The sequence below is a fragment of the Myotis daubentonii genome, chromosome 11, assembly GCF_963259705.1.
Source record: "Myotis daubentonii chromosome 11, mMyoDau2.1, whole genome shotgun sequence".
Taxonomy (NCBI): Eukaryota; Metazoa; Chordata; class Mammalia; order Chiroptera; family Vespertilionidae; genus Myotis; species Myotis daubentonii.
Genome location: NC_081850.1, coordinates 81152615 through 81168842, shown reverse-complemented (window position 1 = coordinate 81168842; position 16228 = coordinate 81152615). Strand labels below are relative to the sequence as shown.

The window sequence follows — 16228 nt, the reverse complement described above, 5'->3', positions numbered from 1 at the left end:
GGGAGACGCCTCTCCCATGACCCACTTCCTAAGTGAATCCACCGAGCTCGTCTGGTGTCACCTATGGCGAGGCCACACGACACTGTCCCCGCCCCCTCCCAACTGGTACGGGCCCGGGCAGCCCGTCCTCCGTGTCCTCCCACAGGCCCGAGCTGACACTTCATTTAAAACGGGCAACGAGTCCCCTCGCCACAGTGGGCCTCGTGCTGGAGACCATCACACAGGGCAGCTTAAACCACTGACGCCCCCAACACTGCACCATGGAACGACCCCCACGCCAGGGAGTCTCCTCCGTTCCTTGGATCAACGCGCACGTCAGTGAACAAACACGGTTTCCTTTATTCAAGAACCTGGACACACACATGTAATTGCAGGGTCACCTGGCACCTCGCCCCTCGGAACATGTGAATGAGCGTCCCCAGCAACAGCGGCCAGCGGTGCATCTGCTGCCTCCCCGCATCCGGCACAAAGGACTCCACCCGCCCGCCCGCCCGCCCGCCCACAGGAGATGCTGCCACCAGCAGCATGAGGTGCATCTGTCTGTCTGTCCGTCTGCTGTGATGTGAGCCAGGGAGCCTGTTCCACGCGCTCTGCTCTCAACCAGAGGCGTCGCCGGGCTGGTCCACAGGAGCCCCATCTGTAGAAAGAAAACCAGCCGATTCTGAGGACCCTGCAGTGCGCCCAGGCTGGGCCATCACCCTCAGCTCACCAAGACTCCCCTCCCCGTGGCAGCAAGAACAGACGCTCCCTCCCTCCCAAACCTGGACCCAGGGCCACAGAGATCGAGGGCAACAACACACATGCTGCCATCTCCCAGAAGCCCCCGCTCCCCACTAGGGCCACACGGCTTTGGGGGAGCCAGGCGTGAGGACTCGGCCTCCTGCCAGCAGCCAGAGCTTGCACCTCAGAAATCACTGCCGGCCGCTCCTGACCCCCAGGCCGGTGAGGGGACAAGTCCTCGCTGTCCTACAGGACCGAGCTCCTGGGCGAGCTGTCCTCGGCCACCGGTCACCGACACCACCGCGCAGGCAGGGAGCTCGGCCTCCAGAGGTCAAGGGGCTTCACCACCAGCCCTCCCCCAGCCCTCCCTCCCTCCCCCAGGGCCACCGCGCCCCCAACACGTGTGCTGCTGACCGAGGGCCACGTGTCCTGGGAGGGCCACACAGGTCCACTCTCACATGGAAACATTTTAGGAAACAAGCTACAAAGCGTCTCACCAGACTGGAACCAGGTGGTTATGCCTTGAGCACATGGCCCCATCCTGTCTGGCTGCCAAGCACCGAGCTCTCAACTGCAAAGGACAAGGACAGCGGGTCACACCTCCACCCCCTTCCCCCGTGCCCTGGCTGGGACGGTCAGTTACCATCGCCCCATGAGGGCATCCACGTGGGGCCCGACTCCCAACTCAGACAGGCAAATGCTGGGCGCCGACCTCTGGCACCCCCACCCCTAACTGACCAAGCCCCTCCCGCTCCCCGAGTTCTCTGCTTGCCTCAGGGTCGCTAGTGTGGGTGCTCATGTGCCAGGTGGCTCCCAACCGCCCACCCAGGGACAGGGAGCGCACAAGCCCAGCCCTCTGAACCCTCCAGGCAGGAGCCCTGTGCCGCCAGCCCCACGGCGTCTGCCACCTGCACCCACCCACCCGCCGAGGTCCCGCCCGCGGTTCCCAAGTGGAAGCCTGAGCACAGGTCCCACACACGAACCCCAAACGCCAGCCGGCGGGCGCGCCAGGAATGTCAGGCTACAAACCATTCTCAGTGCCCACGGTTCTGAGCAATGAGTGTAGAAATAGCCACTTCCTCTGTGCCCGGGCGTCACAGGTGCAGCAGGCAGCCGCATCTGTGGTGCCGGCAGGTCCAGCACCCGCAGGGCAGCCACCCCCCCACACACACACTGGCGCCTTTCTGACCCCAGGCGGGCACCCAGAGCAGAAAGCAAGCACCGGGCCGCCCACTGTGGCCCCAGTTCAGGGTCTGAAGAGCCTGGGGAACACGTGCAGCCAGGAGGGCCGGCCCTACAGACTGCTGCACCCCTCGGGGCCTCCCAGTGAGGAGGTCCCCACACCGAGGGGAGGGTGTTGGCCTGGGAAGCGAGTCCTCGGGACGTCAGGCCTCACTCGCCCGAGGTGCCCCTGGCCTGCGGCACCGTCTGGAACCTCTAGCAGGATTTCGGGTGCGTCGGGTGCACAGCCAGAGTTGCATTAAGTGGCAGAGCAGCTCCCCACCCACACCCCGCAACACTCACACCCACTGAAGGCTTTGAATTATCGGGTCGCTAGGAGACATTTTTTGCCCCCAAAGGAAAATTTCTCTGCCACGATTCTTATCCACGTGGCAGTAAGCAATGCTCAGACCTACACCAAGCGGCCCCAACCCTACTCACCTTCCCCACTCGGCCCTGCGCCGGCTCCTACCTCCTGCCGTCAGACGCATGCGGGCCGCGATCGGGGCCGGCCGCGACCTAGGAGAATCGAGGACCTTTTACCCCACGGGCTCGGGCCGCCACCCCCCCCCCCCGCCAGCAGCCCAGAGCGCGCCCCGTGTCAGGCCGTCAACCATCCACGCGCCCACGGCCAGGACGCTGGGCGTAGGCGAGCCTCTCTGCTCTCTGCCGCCTCATGACGCAGGCGCGGCACGGCAGCCACACCTGCAACGCCTCTAGGGGCAGTGCGCGCGCGGACAGCCCACGCTCCCCCCCCCCCCCGGGCCCGCGGCCACCGAGGCCTCCCACGGCAGGGCCGCATCTGCAAGCTGCCCCGGGGACCCCGCTGCTCCAGCGCCGACTGTGGGCTCACCGGGCCCAGGACGCCCTCCCGGGGCTCGGCTGCCAGCAGGCAGCTCCCCGGAGAGGTCACCGAGGCCACACGCAGTGGGGGCGGATGCAAGACCAGGAGGGACGCGGCCGGGGAGCCGCCGGACCGCAGGCGACCGGGCACCAGACCCCCGCGCCAGCCGGGGCGCCGACCCCCCTTCTCCAGCAAGAGCACGTGGCCCAAAGCTCGGAGGCGTCCGCAGGCCCCAGCCCGCCGCTCCCTCACCGTCCCCGCCGCCTCTCCGCGGCGCGCGCCACCCGGAGGCTCCACACCGGCGGGCCCCTCGGGGGCGGGGGCGCCGGGGCCGCGGACCCCGGGCCGCGCGGAACAGCCACGGACGCAGCCATCCCCGCCGCCCCGCCGCCCGGAAAGAGCGCGAGAGCGCGAGCGGCGCCCTTTATAGCGCGGACGGCGCCCCGAGGCCCAAGCCGCGCCCACCGCTCCCCGCCGCCGCAGCGCCCCCTCGCGGCCCGCCCGCGCCCGCCCCGCAGGCCGGACACCCACCCTCCGGCCGGCGACTCGGTTCGGATAGTTGCGGCTGCAGGGCTCCTGGGGGGTGCGACCCTGCAAAACGGGGCGCCGGGGAACTGCCCCCCGCGGTGGCGGATGCGGGATCGGCCGGCCCGTGCGGAGCACCTGCAGCGGCGCTCGCGCTCCGCGGTGTCTAGCGTGGCCGCGCGATGGCCCTGAGCCGGGGCCGCTCTCGTTGGCTGCGGGACAGGGGCACCGAGGAGAACCCGCAGGACAATGGGACAGCGCGTCTGTGGGGGCCGAGTGGAGGGAGGACCCGGGGCACCGGGCCGGCCACTGGGCCGAAGTCTGGGCATCCCCTGCAGTGCCCAGTCCCTGGCCAGGGGGTGCCCTCCCCTGGGGACTGCAGTGCAGAGACAGAAGGGTCCTGACTTCGGGGGACAGACGGGCTGGCTGGGTAGGTGGGAGAAGGACGCCCCCTTCCTTTCCACCCACCAGCCTGGCGGAAGCTGCGTCCGGAGGGACCTAATTCTCCAAAATAGCGAAGTTTCTAGAACTCTGCAGAGGGACCCGGGGCCTCCCGTGACTCCCCCTGGCCGCTGGGATCCGAGCGGCACCCTCTCGTCCTGTCCACCCCCCCACCCCCCCACCCCCCACCCTCCCCACCACCCGCTCTGGGGCTCCAAGCAGCAGCCACACTGCTGGCCTGGGTGCCGGCCGGGTAGGTGGGAGCCTGGTGCTCCTTGTCTTGTCCTGCTGGGACCAGAGGGGCTCGGACAGTGGCGGGCACCCCCTTTTAGAACATTTCCTGGGGCGCACGGCAGTGTCACCCAGCTCGTCACACCCAGCTCAGCGAGGTGGCTCGAGCCTGAGGGAGTCCCTGGCTTGGTGCTTGCCCGCTGAGGGCCCCCAGCACGGCCCAGGCACCCCAGCTGGAGGGGCACATCGGAGCTGGGCTTTGGGTCATTCTATGGCAGTGGTTCTCATCCTTGGCTGCACATTAGAATCACCTGGGAATCTTTTTTAAAAATCCTGATTTCTGGGCCTCATCCTCCGGAAATTCTGTTTCTTTGTTACTCATGTTGTGGCCCCACCCCATAACAAAGAAACAGAGTTTTCGGAGGATGAGGCCCAGAAACCAGGATTTTAGAAAGATTCCCAGGTGACTCTAATGTGCAGCCAAGGTTGAGAACCACTGCTCTATGGGCTCCACTGCACCTTTGACTTTTTCTAGTTTCTCGCAGTGAACGTGCTGCTGCACAGACCAGGTGCCCTGCGTGGCCTCATCCTCAGCAACACGCGTGTACACGGCTAACACCAGGGAGGAGCCTTGTATGAGAACCAGCTGCCCCAGGACATGGCCGGGGAAGGAAGGGAGCGGCGGGCGGGATACACGGCTTCTGAGGTTCGGGGACCTCGGTGCGGGCGGCACTGACACCGGGACACCATTCCAGACCGTGGGCCGCTCCTCCAGGCCGCAGTCTCCCCTGAGGACGTCAGAACTGGGGGGTCCCTGCCCCAAGCCAATGCTCATGTGCAGTGCCCCCAAAGCGACAGGACATCGTGTCCTTGTCCGTGGCCTCAGGCGGGCGGAGAGGACTCACTGACACGGGGTCCGGCCCTGCCTCTAGGAGGGTCCGTCGGTTGGGCTCTGGGTCGTTGTGTCCCACCAGATTTGGGGGAGAGGGGACTCGGGAGGCTGGGGAAGCAGGGGTCCCCCAGGGTCTTAGGGTCTCTCATTCCCCAAGCAACCCCCACGGGAGGTGGAGACCTGGCCGAGGCGGGCCTGCTATCCCGCCACCCGCTGCCCTGCCTCAGTTTCCCAACTGTCCCCCGAGGGTTGCATATGCAACAGCCTCAGCCCAGCTCAGCGTGGACACGGGCAGGGCTCCCACGCGGCAGGGGAGGGGCGCACGAGCCTCTCGTAGACACGGGTGGACCCAGGCGGATCCCACGGAGACAAGTAGGCGTGGCCCGCAGTTGAGCGCGCACGTGACCCCACCTCGCTACGCGCATGCGCCATTCCAGTGACGCCTCCCACCCCTCCAATGGCAACACAGCTCCGGGTCACCTGCTCTGTACCCCCTCACCCGCGGGGGCGTTTGGAGGGTCCTGGGGACCTCGTCCTGTGCGCCGTGGGGTGGAGGACGGAGTGTGGGGTGACGGCTGTCTGAGAACTCGGCCCTGGCACCGCAGGCCACCCCTGTGCGAAGGCGTCTCCCCGTCTCCAGTCGCCAGGGCCTGAGCGACTGACCTCTGAGCCCGCGGGACCCACTGCTTCCCGCTGTGAGCTGGCTCCGTGGGGAGCGCTGCTCGGGCCTGGCCCTTGGTCCTGGAGCCCTGCCTGCTGCCTCCAGGGGACCAGGGCGCCCGCTCCAAGACCAGCTGCACCCCGTCCCCTCCGCCCTGGGACAGGGGCCCTGAGCCAGCGGCCCTGCAGGGAGAGCTGACCCAGGTCACCACAGGTGCGCCACTGTCCCCGCCCCCACTGGGCACCCGGTGGCAGACGCCCACCTGCGTCCCTTCTCCTGCGAGGATGACCTGGTGGGGGGCGCCCACCTGCGTCCCTTCTCCTGCGAGGATGACCTGGTGGGGGCGCCCACCTGCGTCCCTTCTCCTGCGAGGATGACCTGGTGGGGGCGCCCACCTGCGTCCCTTCTCCTGCGAGGATGACCTGGTGGGGGCGCCCACCTGCGTCCCTTCTCCTGCGAGGATGACCTGGTGGGGGGCGCCCACCTGCGTCCCTTCTCCTGCGAGGATGACCTGGTGGGGGGCGCACACCTGTACTTCGTTGCAACCTCCTCCCCGCCCCGGCCCCGGTCAGGGCTCGTGCAGGAGGCACCCAACTGATGTTCCTCTCTCTTTCCCTCTCTCTAAAAGTCAATCGAAAAATATACTCAAGTGAGGATTCACTAAACAAACAAACAAACAAACACGAAGAAACCGTCTGGGAAACCCCCACGGAAAGTCAGTACCCTCACTTGGCCTGAGGGCCAGTCCGTGGGTCACCGGCACTTTTCGGTGAACGTGTTGTATGTGGTGAGCACCCCGTTTGGGGCAGAGGGAGGGGTTTCTCGGCTTCCCAATGAGAAAGGGCCCGGGATCAGATGCCAGAGAAGCTCCCAGCATGCCCTGGGGCCAGCCGGCTCCCTCCTGGGCCTCAGCCTCCTCGTGGGGAAGTGGGGCTGGGACGGTGGGCGGGCGTGAGCGCGCCAGCTGCTGGCCTCCAGGCCGGTGCTCCTGCAGCTGTGGCAGGTGGGGAATGTGGGAGCTGGTCATGGAGCAGAGCCCCCCGCCTGCCCTCACTGCCACGTGCGGCTCCTCCCCGTGGCCACGGTGCCCCGGCGACCTTGGACACTCCTTGGTCTGGGGAGGATGTGTGCACCTGAGGGGGCCTGCCTGGTGCCCGTGAGCCACGCTCAGTAAGGCCGTTCATTGCCAGCCTGTTTGTTTGTTTATTGTTAATCCTCACCAGAGGGTTTCTTTCCCATTGTTATTTAGAGAGAGTGCAAAGGAGGAGGGAGAGACACACAGAGAGAAACATCGAGTGGTTGCCTCCTGAACAGGCCGATCACGGCTGGGGATGGAGTCTGCAACCCAGGTATGTGTCCTTGACTGGGAATCGAACCTGGGACTTTCAGTCTGTGGCCCATGCTCTATCCACTGAGCCAAACTGGCTATGGCTCAAATCCTATTTTTTTAAAAATATTTTTTAAAATTTATTTTTATTGATTTCAGAGAGGAAGAGAGGTAGAAACATCAATGATGAGAGAGAATCATGGGTTGGCTGCCTCCTGCAGGCCCCCCACTGGGGACCGTGCCCGCAACCCAGGCATGTGCCCTTGACCGAAATCGAACCTGGGACCCTTCAGTCCGCAGGCCGATGCTCTAGCCACCGAACCAAACCGGCTAGGGCTTTTAAATATGTTTTGATTGATTTTTATAGAGAGGGAGGGAGAGGGACAGAGAGAAACATCAATGGGAGAGAAACATCGATTGGCTGCCTCCTGCATGCCCCATACTGGGGATTAAGCCTGCAACCTGGGCATGTACCCTGACTGGGAATCGAACCATGACCTTCTGGCTCATAGGTCGACTAAGCCACGCCGGCCGGGCCAGAGGGGCATCCTGGGAGGCCTCCCTGCTACGGAGCCGCGTTCTGTGAACACTGGGGGGTGGGGGGGGGGCATTTGCTGAGGCCTCATGCACCCGCTTTTCTGTTTCAGGAGGCGGGTGCTGACCGTGTGGCCGGCGGGCCTCTTGAGGGAGCTTTCTGTTCTGCGGTTTGGTGGGTACAGGTCAGAGGGCTTTGAGGGTCGCTCGTGTGTCCAGTTGGGCAGTGTCAACCCAGGCTTCGCCCAGAGCCCTTGGGCAGTGCCCACAGGGCCGTGTGCTGGGCTGCTCTGGGTGGACGGGCCCTGGCGGCGGGCACCCTTTGGCGCCGCGCTTCTGAGGCCGTAGACCCTGGCGATTCTACAGGGACAGGGGTGTGAGAGCGGCTGCAGCGTTCGGACAGGTTCAAGCCTCAGACTGATAAGAGGGCAGGTCCTCTCGTGGCAAAGCCACGGGCAAGTCCCAGCACAATGATGGCCAAAGGCTGTGGCTGTGAGCTTGCCCTTAGGGTCCGAACCTGTGGTCCCTCGGGCCTGAGTGGTGTGGGCTGCGGAGGTGCCAACAAAGCCTGACCAGGTGCATGCAACTGAGTGGATTCGAAACCCGCGAATTGGAACCACGCCCTTGCTTTGCCTTGTGGAATCCGCTAAAATAAAGACTTGGCTTGCAGGCCGTGGCGCTGTCTCTCCCTCCGAGAGGAGCCTCCCGCCCAGACCCAGCTTTCTTCTCTTGTCCGTCTTTCCTCCATCCTTCACCGCCCCCTCAGGCTCACTGAACCGGGCTGTGCACGCTGCTCACACCTGCACTCACTCCTTCGGACTCATTCCTGCCACACGCAGATGGCACAGCCAGCCCCGCGAAACCGTCAGCCGTGTCACCACGTGTCCTCGAGCCACATTTAATATTCAAGACCCGGCGCAGCCGTCCTGTGTACGACCCAGGACACACTGTCCGGAGGAGGCTGCGGGGTCCGGCCGCGCTCACGCCCTGGGGCAGCCTGTCGCTTAGGCACCTGTGTGACGTTAACTGTCGTTGACGCCTCTTAGGGTTTGTGCTCGGAGGGAAGAAGGAAATTCAGCCTCACACACGTGCATGCGCGCGCGCACACACACACACACACACACACACACACACACACGTGCTCAGCTACAGTTTGGGAAGGTGCCGAGTGGGCAGGGCTGGCAGAGGTGGGCACGGAGCAGCCACTGCGGGTTACCCTGCCCCAGAGCCTGCTGCTCACTCCCCGGCAGACGGGCCGCACCTGGGTAGGTGCTGACCCCGAGGAGGCAGGCAGGACAGAGGGCCCGCCCATCCCAGGGACACAAGTGCGGCCAGGGGGGCCCGTCCCGACCCCCGGGGAGGGGCAGCACGAGGGCCTGAGCCCAGCACTGACGGTGGCCCGAGGGCAGGTGCCCCTGTTGCCCTGCCCAAGCGACACGTCCATGTGCCTGCCTGTCTCAAAGCCCAAGGAACCCGAGGGCAGGGACCTTGGTGACCCGGGGCCTGGGGGGCAGCAGGGAAGGGCCACACAGACGGCTGTCCACGGACCACACTGCTGAACAAGGCTCCCAGCCACTTGCTGCCGGACCCGAGCTTGTTACGTCGGGATCCTGCTGTCTGCCCACCCAGTGGGGGACTCGCCTGCAACCTCGTGCGACAAACAGCCCAGCCAAGGGCCACTCGGGTGCAGGAAACACGCTGCCCGGTGTGAGAGCCTCACACATGGAGGGCGGGAGCAGAGTCCCGGACAAGCGTGCTTCCCGCGGGTCCCTGCTCGTCCTCTGCACCTGCGGGGCCCGTGGGCCACGGGAGGCGCTGCCAGAGCGGCGACCACAGCGGGCCGCCAGGCTGGGGAAGACTCGAACTCGGGACCAGGCTCGGCTGCCGATTTTATTTAGGAGGAGGGTGGACCTGTCATGGCGAAGGACCCGCGTCCAGCGAGGCCCGAGTTCCCGGGAGGGCAGGGTCGGCAGGACCCTGGCCCCCGGCCTCCTCCTGGCCCTGCAGCCGGTACAGGGCCTCGACCTGCCGGCGCTTCTCCTTGGCCCGGCTGATGACGGTCCGGAAGAGCCTGCAGAAGAGCCGCACGGCCGGCGGCGAGTCGTCGTTGCCGGGCACGGGGTAGGTGACGAGGCAGGGGTTGCAGTTGGTGTCCACGATGCCCACGGTGGGGATGTTCATCTTGGCCGCGTCCCGCACGGCCACGTGGGGCTCGAACACGTTGTTGAGCGTGTGCAGGAAGATGATGAGGTCGGGCAGGCGGACGCCGGGGCCCAGCAGGAGCGGCGCGTTGGTCAGCAGGCCGCCCTTGAAGTAGCGGGTGTGGGCGTACTCGCCGCAGTCCCGGGCCGTGTTCTCGATGAGGTGGGAGAACTGCCGGTGGCGGCTCACAAACAGGACGACGCCCTTGCGGTAGGCCACGTGGGCCGTGAAGTTCAAGGCCAGCCGCAGGTGCACGGCCGTCTGCTCCAGGTCGATGATGTCCTGGTCCAGGCGGCTCCCGAAGATGTAGGGCTCCATGAACCTGCGGGAGACCCCCCCGCCCCCCGCGAGTGAGCGGGGCCCCCCCTCTCCTGTGGGGGCCCCCCTCCCAGCGACGACACACAGTGAGGACCCTTCCCGTGCGTGCTGGCTGGGCAGGTGGCGTGGCTGCGGAACCTGCACCCCGTCCCCCGGGGGCCCTAACAGCTCATCCTCCTTGGCCGCCTGGACGTTTGAACACAAGAGCGTGGCCTGCTCTCTGCTGTTCACGTCGCAGCCACTTCTGTCATTCTTGTCCTTTTTAAAAATTTTACTGATTTCAGAGAGGAAGGGAGAGGGGGGGAGAGATGGGAACGTCAATGAGGAGTCATAGACAGGCCGCCTCCTGCACGCCTCACACTGGGGATCAAGCCTGCAACCTGGGCCTGTGCCCTGACCGGGACTCCAACCCTGACCTCCTGGTTCACAGGTCAACGCTCAACCACTGAGCCCGCCGGCCGGGCTGTCATTGTTCTTGAGGGTTTATGGCCGAGGTCCTTCCGGGATGGGCCGAGGGGCCCGCAGCACAAGGAGGGACCCAGGCTGCAGTGTGAGGGGTCCGGACGGGAGCAGCCAGGCCTGGGAGGGAGCCCCGAGGGCAGAGGGCCAGTGGGCGGGACAGATGTCACCCCTCAGCTCCACTTGCGCTCACGCCCACCTGGCTCTGTCCCTTCCCCTCAACAGACTCTGCCCAAGGCCCCGTCTCACCCTCGCCCCTCCCCCCCCTCCTGCCCTCCCTGCCCATGGGGCCCTCCTCTCGGGGGCCCAGGATGCTCCCTCCCAGCACCCACATGACAGTGCCCCGGGGTGGCCAAGGTGTCACCCTTCGCGGTACTCAAGCTCCGGACGTCCCCAGGCCTCCCTGGTTCTGGTCATCTCGGTATAGAGCCCCCACCTCACACCCACCGCTGCTGGGGAGGTCAGGCCGCGGCACCCCCTTTGGATACAAGCTGAGTCCGAGGACACCCCGGCCTCTCCCGGGGCGCAGGGACCCCATCGGAAGAGGAAGGGGTTGTCCTCAAGCTGACAGGTGACCCTGCACCCAGGACCAGGGCGGAGGGTCCCCCAGCTCGCGCCCACCTGTGCCGACAGCCGGCTTTGTGTCCCAGGTGCACGCGGGCGTCAAAGAGGCTCCTCACGGAGAACAGCTCCTTGACGTTGAAGAAGTCCGCGTGCTTGAGGGGTTCGCTGAGGACCCGGGCCTGGAGGTCTGGGGGGGACAGGGTGCTGGGTCTCGCGGGGCGCAGGGCCACAGGGCCCCCCCAGGAGGTTGGTGCCGACCGCCCCTCCCCGAGGGAGCCCATCCGGCCTCGCCCCGTCCTGGGGGGGTGGGGGACACCGAGGCCGCTTCCAGGGCCCACCGCGCCCGCGGGGCTGGGCCGCCCCTCCTCCTCCCGGGCTCGGGCCCTCCAGGCTGCACTGAAACAGCGGAGCCCAGACTCCTGGCGACTTCAACCCCAACGGGGAGGCCCGCGCCCTCCCGCTCAGCCCCGGACCTGCGCTGCCGCTGCCGGCCTGGGGGTCGCTCACGGCGGCGGCCGCGGCACTTCCCAGCGTCCTGCCGCGCGGCCGGGCTGGCCTCGGGGTCGCCGCCTGGAGGACGTGCAGCCGGAGCGGCCGGGGCCACGCACCTGCGGGGAGAGCGGGGCGCGGATTCGCGGCGCGGCCTCCCGGGCCCTCCCGCCCCCAGTCTCCGTGCGGCGGCGGTGCGGGCGGGGCGGGGGCCCCCGGGAAGCGAGCAGGGGGGCGGGGGTCCCCGCGAGGCGATCCCGCGAGGCGGCGGTCCATGGGATGCGAGCAGGGGGCGGGGGCGGGGGTCCCCGGGAGGCGAGCAGGGGGCGGGGGTCCCCAGGCGGCGAGCAGGGGGCGGGGGTCCCCGGGAGGCGAGCAGGGGGGCGGGGGTCCCCGGGAGGCGAGCAGGGGGCGGGGGGGGGGTCCCGGGCGCGCTCACCCGCGCTCAGCAGCCGGGGCAGGGCGGGCGCCATGCTGCGGAGGAGGCGCGCGCGGTGCCAGAGCGGCCTCCTCTTCCGCCGCGGCCCGCGCGCCCGCCCCGCCGCCTGCCGGCCCGGAGGGGCCACTGCACGTCCGCGCGCGCTCCCCGGCCTCCCGCCTCCTGCCGAGCGCGGCCTCTCGCGCCATCCGCTTCCCGGGACCCGCCGGCGCCCCCTGCACTGCCCGCCGGGCGCACCGGCCTCTGTCCACATCGTTTTAGGGTTTCAGTGCCGCTCGGCTTAGGAGGGCTCCGTCACGTTAGGCAAATGCAGGCTCTGGGCTCCGCGCGGCACGACCTCGCGGGGTCCGGGAGCGCCCCGAGCGCGGGGAGCGTGGCCCCTGCGGGCGGCGGGCCTGGCGGAGCGGGAACCCCCGCGGTGGCCGCTTTCCCGGCATTTGGGACGAGGCCCGCCCGGCCCGCATCCCCGGTACCCGGCACTGCAACCCCAGGAAGCGAGGGTTTGTGATCCCGGCCCGCGGGGGCCCTGCGTGCTCGCCCCGAAGGTTCTAGATCCCGCATTTCAGCCCCGCCGGCCCGCAGAGGCGCGGCGCCTTTAAGGACCCGTCCCACCCAGTCAGGCGACCAAGCCGTCGCTTAGCAACGGGACGCCGCGCGACCCTGGTGGCGCGGGCCGCGGGGAGGCCGTGCCTTGCCTTTCCTTCTTCCCCGAGCAGCTCCCGCGGACGGACGGCGGGATGTCCCAGGAGAACCCCGGAGAGTGCGGGGCGCCCGTGGAGTGCGCGGCGTCCGGAGAGTGCGGGGCGCCGGTGGCGGGCGCGGAGCCCGCGGAGCCCGAGGCCCAGGCCGCCCTGGAGAAAACCAGCGACTACTACCGCGTGGACAAGGACCTGCCGGCTCGGTTCAACCACCCCGCGTGCTTCCGGGGCTACAGGTGAGGGCCACAGGTGGGTCCACCGGGCACACGCCGGAGGGAGAGAGGGAGGCCACCTTCCCCAGCGGGCGGTGTGCGGGAGCCCAGGTCCCCAGCCGGCCGGGCACCTCAGCCAAGAGCGTGGTCAGTTTTTCACCAGATGAGCTGCCCAGTGCTGCCCAGAGCTTTGGACACACGTCCGTGGGCCCAGCCGCAGTGGGGGGGGGTGGATGCCAGCAGGAGTCTGGAAGCCCACCTCGGAGGCTGGGGAAGCCCCGCTCCCCTCCAGACAGAGGAGCCCTGGAAAGTGGGAACCTCCCCGTCCAGCGGAGTGGGTGGCCTGCGAGCCCTTGCAGTGCACTGCAAACTCCACACCCTTCATCCCGTCCTCCGGCCTCCAGGCCCCCCACAATCCCAGAGCCGGATCTGCTCCTGGAGAGAGGACTGGGAGGGTGGAAGATGGCGGGTGCCAGGACCTCACAGTGTGGGGCCCACGGCCAGCCTGTTCTGTTAGTAGAGTTGGCACCAGGGACTGCAGGCATCTTCTCGGGAGGCTGGGAGTGGAGGCCCCCTGGGTGGCGGGGTCTGGAGGCTGAGCCACACACAGCCCCAGGCCTACCCGCCTACCGGGAAACGACCACGTGTGCCCGGCCGATGGGTGCTGAGGCCCAGCTCGTGACCCTGGGAAATTCTCTAGGGCTTTTCTCTGGGAAGGGCAGGGGCAGAGGTGGGCAGAGGTGGGCAGAGGGACCAGGAGGCCGCACTGCGCTCCCCGGGAGCCCACATCTGGGGCTGCACCTCCAACCTGGGGCACTTCCAACAAGGCTCCACCCGTCAGACCCGTGCAGGCTGGGGCTCAGGCAGGGTGATACCGAATGCACGGAAAACAGGATGTGTGTCACGGGCCAGGAGGACCAAGGAGCCCGCCTCCGTGTACAGGACCAGTAACCAGACCTACGGGAGCAGAGCGCCCACCGTGCACGAGATGCCGGTAAGCGGGCACGAGCCCGTGGGAGGTTGGGCGTCTCTAGAAGAGACCTGAACCCTGGATTTCTCAAAGGCCCTCACACCTCGGGGGAGGGCTGGGAGGGCCCAGGGCTCCAGGCGGCAAAGTGGGAGGGACCGCGGAGCCCACTGGAGCAGGGCGGGTAGGAATGAAGGACTTGCCCTGAGATCTGGCGGTGAAATTGTTCAAGGGTGCAGAGTGCACGTGCACTTGCCCACGGTACTCGAGGGACCGGACCCATTCACACACACACACACACACACGCACGCACGCACGTGCACACATGCACACACACACATGCACACACACACATATACGCACACTTATGCACACACACATGTCAGTTCTGAGGCAAACAAAGAAACGTCCGATAACCGGCCCGGTGGCACAGTTTGTAAACCAGGAACTGGGGTGGCTTGAGGCTGGACCCCCAGTCAGGGCTCGTGGCCACACCTGGGGGGGCCATGCCACACACAGGCGGCCGGAGCTGACCCTCCCTCCGTGTGACGGTGGGAAGAGGCACAACTGGCCATTGTCCGGGTGGCAGGCGTGGCCGGGGGCAACTAGGCCTTCCGGTCGCACTGGCCTCGCTGCTTCGCAAGAATAGAGACGCTTCCTTACAAATTCTTTTTCTCCCCAAAATACCGAATGACGAACGGGTAGGAGTCTCCCCGTGCACCGCTGTGTTCCCTTTGCCCTTCCAGAAAGCGTTCTACGCATATTCAAATAGCTTCTCCAGATGGCTGGCGGCCGCGGGAATGTTCCGGAACACTTCTTTCAACGTCCACATGGAGAAGAGCTCGGTGTCGGGCGCCGACAACTGCATCACCTCCTACAACCGGCTGAACTTCCACCCCAGCTACAATATCCGCAGGCCCTCCATCTGCAACGACTGAGGCCGGGCACCCCCCTCTCCCCCGCCCCCCGTAGCTGCGGGACAGGACGGCCCGAGCTCACTGCTGTCCCTCAAAACGTCTTTCCTCCGTGAGGCCCTTTCCCGTCCGGCATTGGAGGTGGAGAGGGGGCCGCTGCCTTGCCTTTGCATTAAAATGTTGCCACATCCTGAGTCCCCGACTCACCTGGGATCGAGGAGCAGGTCGGCGGGCCCACGCGTCGCCCTGAGCGCGTCCCCGTGTCTGTTGCGCAGCCTTGTTCCTGCTCCTGCTGCTCGGCTGTGCGGGGAGGGTCGCCCTGCCCGGGCGCTGGGCCAGGAGGCGCTGCGGAGCCCCCGGAAGGTGCCAGGCAGCCAGGCAGGAGGGCGCGTCGGTCCCTGAGCCTCAGAGGACAGACTGGGGGTCCCGCCGCGAGGAAGCCGGGCGGGTGGCACAGTGGACGAGACCCGCGGGAGTGCGCTCCTGGCTGGTGGAGGGCAGGTGCCCACTGGCAGTTCTTGCCTTCGTGTTCATTTAAATTTTCCAATGAAAAGTGGGAAAAAACCCCCAAAACCAAGCAGGCAGGGAGTAAGCTTCCTCAGGAGGGGTCGCGGCCGCGGTGGCGGGTTTTCATCTGCGTGGCCCGTTCTCAGCCCGGGGCCGGAGCTACAGGGTCCTCAGGGAGAACCCAGCCTCTCCGGCAGCCACAGGGACCCCCGCCTCCAGGAGGACCCCCCTCCCTTTCAGGAGAGGCGCTCGTTACCTTGGAAACCAGACAGTAGCAGCCACGGCCACAGACCACCACAGCGCCTTCTTCATGGGACTTTTACCCGGAGAGGTTTTACAACTGAATTTGGGAAGGAATTAGGCCCCCGTTTATTTCTTCATTAAAACCGTTGGTTATGAGCACCCGAAGTAAACATCTTGGCAACACTCTTGTGTCCAATCTGGAATGACAGTGGTTTCCAGGGAAAACCAGTACATTTAGTAAAAAGATACAAGCCTGAGCCCCGGCCCGCCCGGCCCCGTGGTCGGAGCGTCGGCCAAGCAGCGAGGATCACGGGCCCGATTCCCGATCAAGTTCGAGGGCACGGACCTGGCTGCAGGTTCGAGCTCTAGGGGTCCCAGGTGGGAGGCGGCCCATCGATGTGTCTCTCACCTTGATCTCTCCCCCCCCCTCCTCCCTCCCACTCTCTCAAAATCAATGGGAAAAATAGAAATATCTTCGGGCGAGGATTAACAAAGAAAAGAAAAGAAGTAAAAAGACACGAAGCGACCTGAGCCAGGACCCGCACCCAGAGCAGGAAGCCAGCGTGGCCCCGGCGCCCGAGAGCTCAGTTCTGACCTCCCCTCGTGCAAACACCAAAGTACGGACGCCTCCCGGTTTGGTCCTCTGATGAAATAAATGAAGGAAAAGAGTGCCTGATGCCACCCCAGGTTCTGAACTCAGCAGAAGGGGAGTCCTCCCCTGGCCACTGCACGGAGGGGGGCAGCCTGGGGGGGGGGTTAAAACCAGCACAAACAGCTTCTCCTGCCTTAGACGCGGCGAGGCCGAGACCCCCGTGACGAG

General features: G+C 66.5%; 2 protein-coding genes, 1 long non-coding RNA gene and 2 other non-coding genes across 5 annotated transcripts in view; 1 reads left to right on the top strand and 4 right to left on the bottom strand.

Annotated features, from left to right (window-relative positions):
- Positions 1-493: 493 nt before the first annotated feature.
- On the bottom strand, positions 494-3196 carry LOC132212566 (uncharacterized). The gene is made up of 4 exons (XR_009447761.1): positions 3038-3196; positions 2383-2460; positions 1218-1291; positions 494-637 (listed from the first exon to the last, which is right to left on the bottom strand). It is a non-coding gene; the product is annotated as an uncharacterized LOC132212566 (long non-coding RNA).
- On the bottom strand, positions 1732-1866 carry LOC132212900 (small nucleolar RNA SNORA43). The gene has a single exon (XR_009447839.1). It is a non-coding gene; the product is annotated as a small nucleolar RNA SNORA43 (small nucleolar RNA).
- On the bottom strand, positions 2539-2668 carry LOC132212915 (small nucleolar RNA SNORA17). The gene has a single exon (XR_009447850.1). It is a non-coding gene; the product is annotated as a small nucleolar RNA SNORA17 (small nucleolar RNA).
- A 6072-nt stretch (positions 3197-9268) lies between the features above and the next one.
- MRPS2 (mitochondrial ribosomal protein S2) overlaps positions 9269-16228 on the bottom strand; it is a 229276-nt gene continuing 222316 nt past the window's right edge. Inside the window, exons 3-6 of the mRNA XM_059656245.1 lie at positions 11868-11898; positions 11413-11547; positions 10997-11126; positions 9269-9920 (exon numbers count right to left, since the gene is read on the bottom strand). Coding sequence (XP_059512228.1) covers positions 9311-9920; positions 10997-11126; positions 11413-11547; positions 11868-11898 — 906 coding nt within the window. The 3' untranslated portion in view covers positions 9269-9310. The remainder of the gene's footprint in view (positions 9921-10996; positions 11127-11412; positions 11548-11867; positions 11899-16228) is intronic.
- Positions 12040-14853, top strand: PIERCE1 (piercer of microtubule wall 1). Its single transcript, XM_059658496.1, has 3 exons — positions 12040-12801; positions 13690-13771; positions 14491-14853. Exons 1-3 carry the CDS (start codon positions 12605-12607, stop codon positions 14680-14682), a joined length of 471 nt encoding a protein of 156 aa, XP_059514479.1. The 5' UTR covers positions 12040-12604; the 3' UTR covers positions 14683-14853.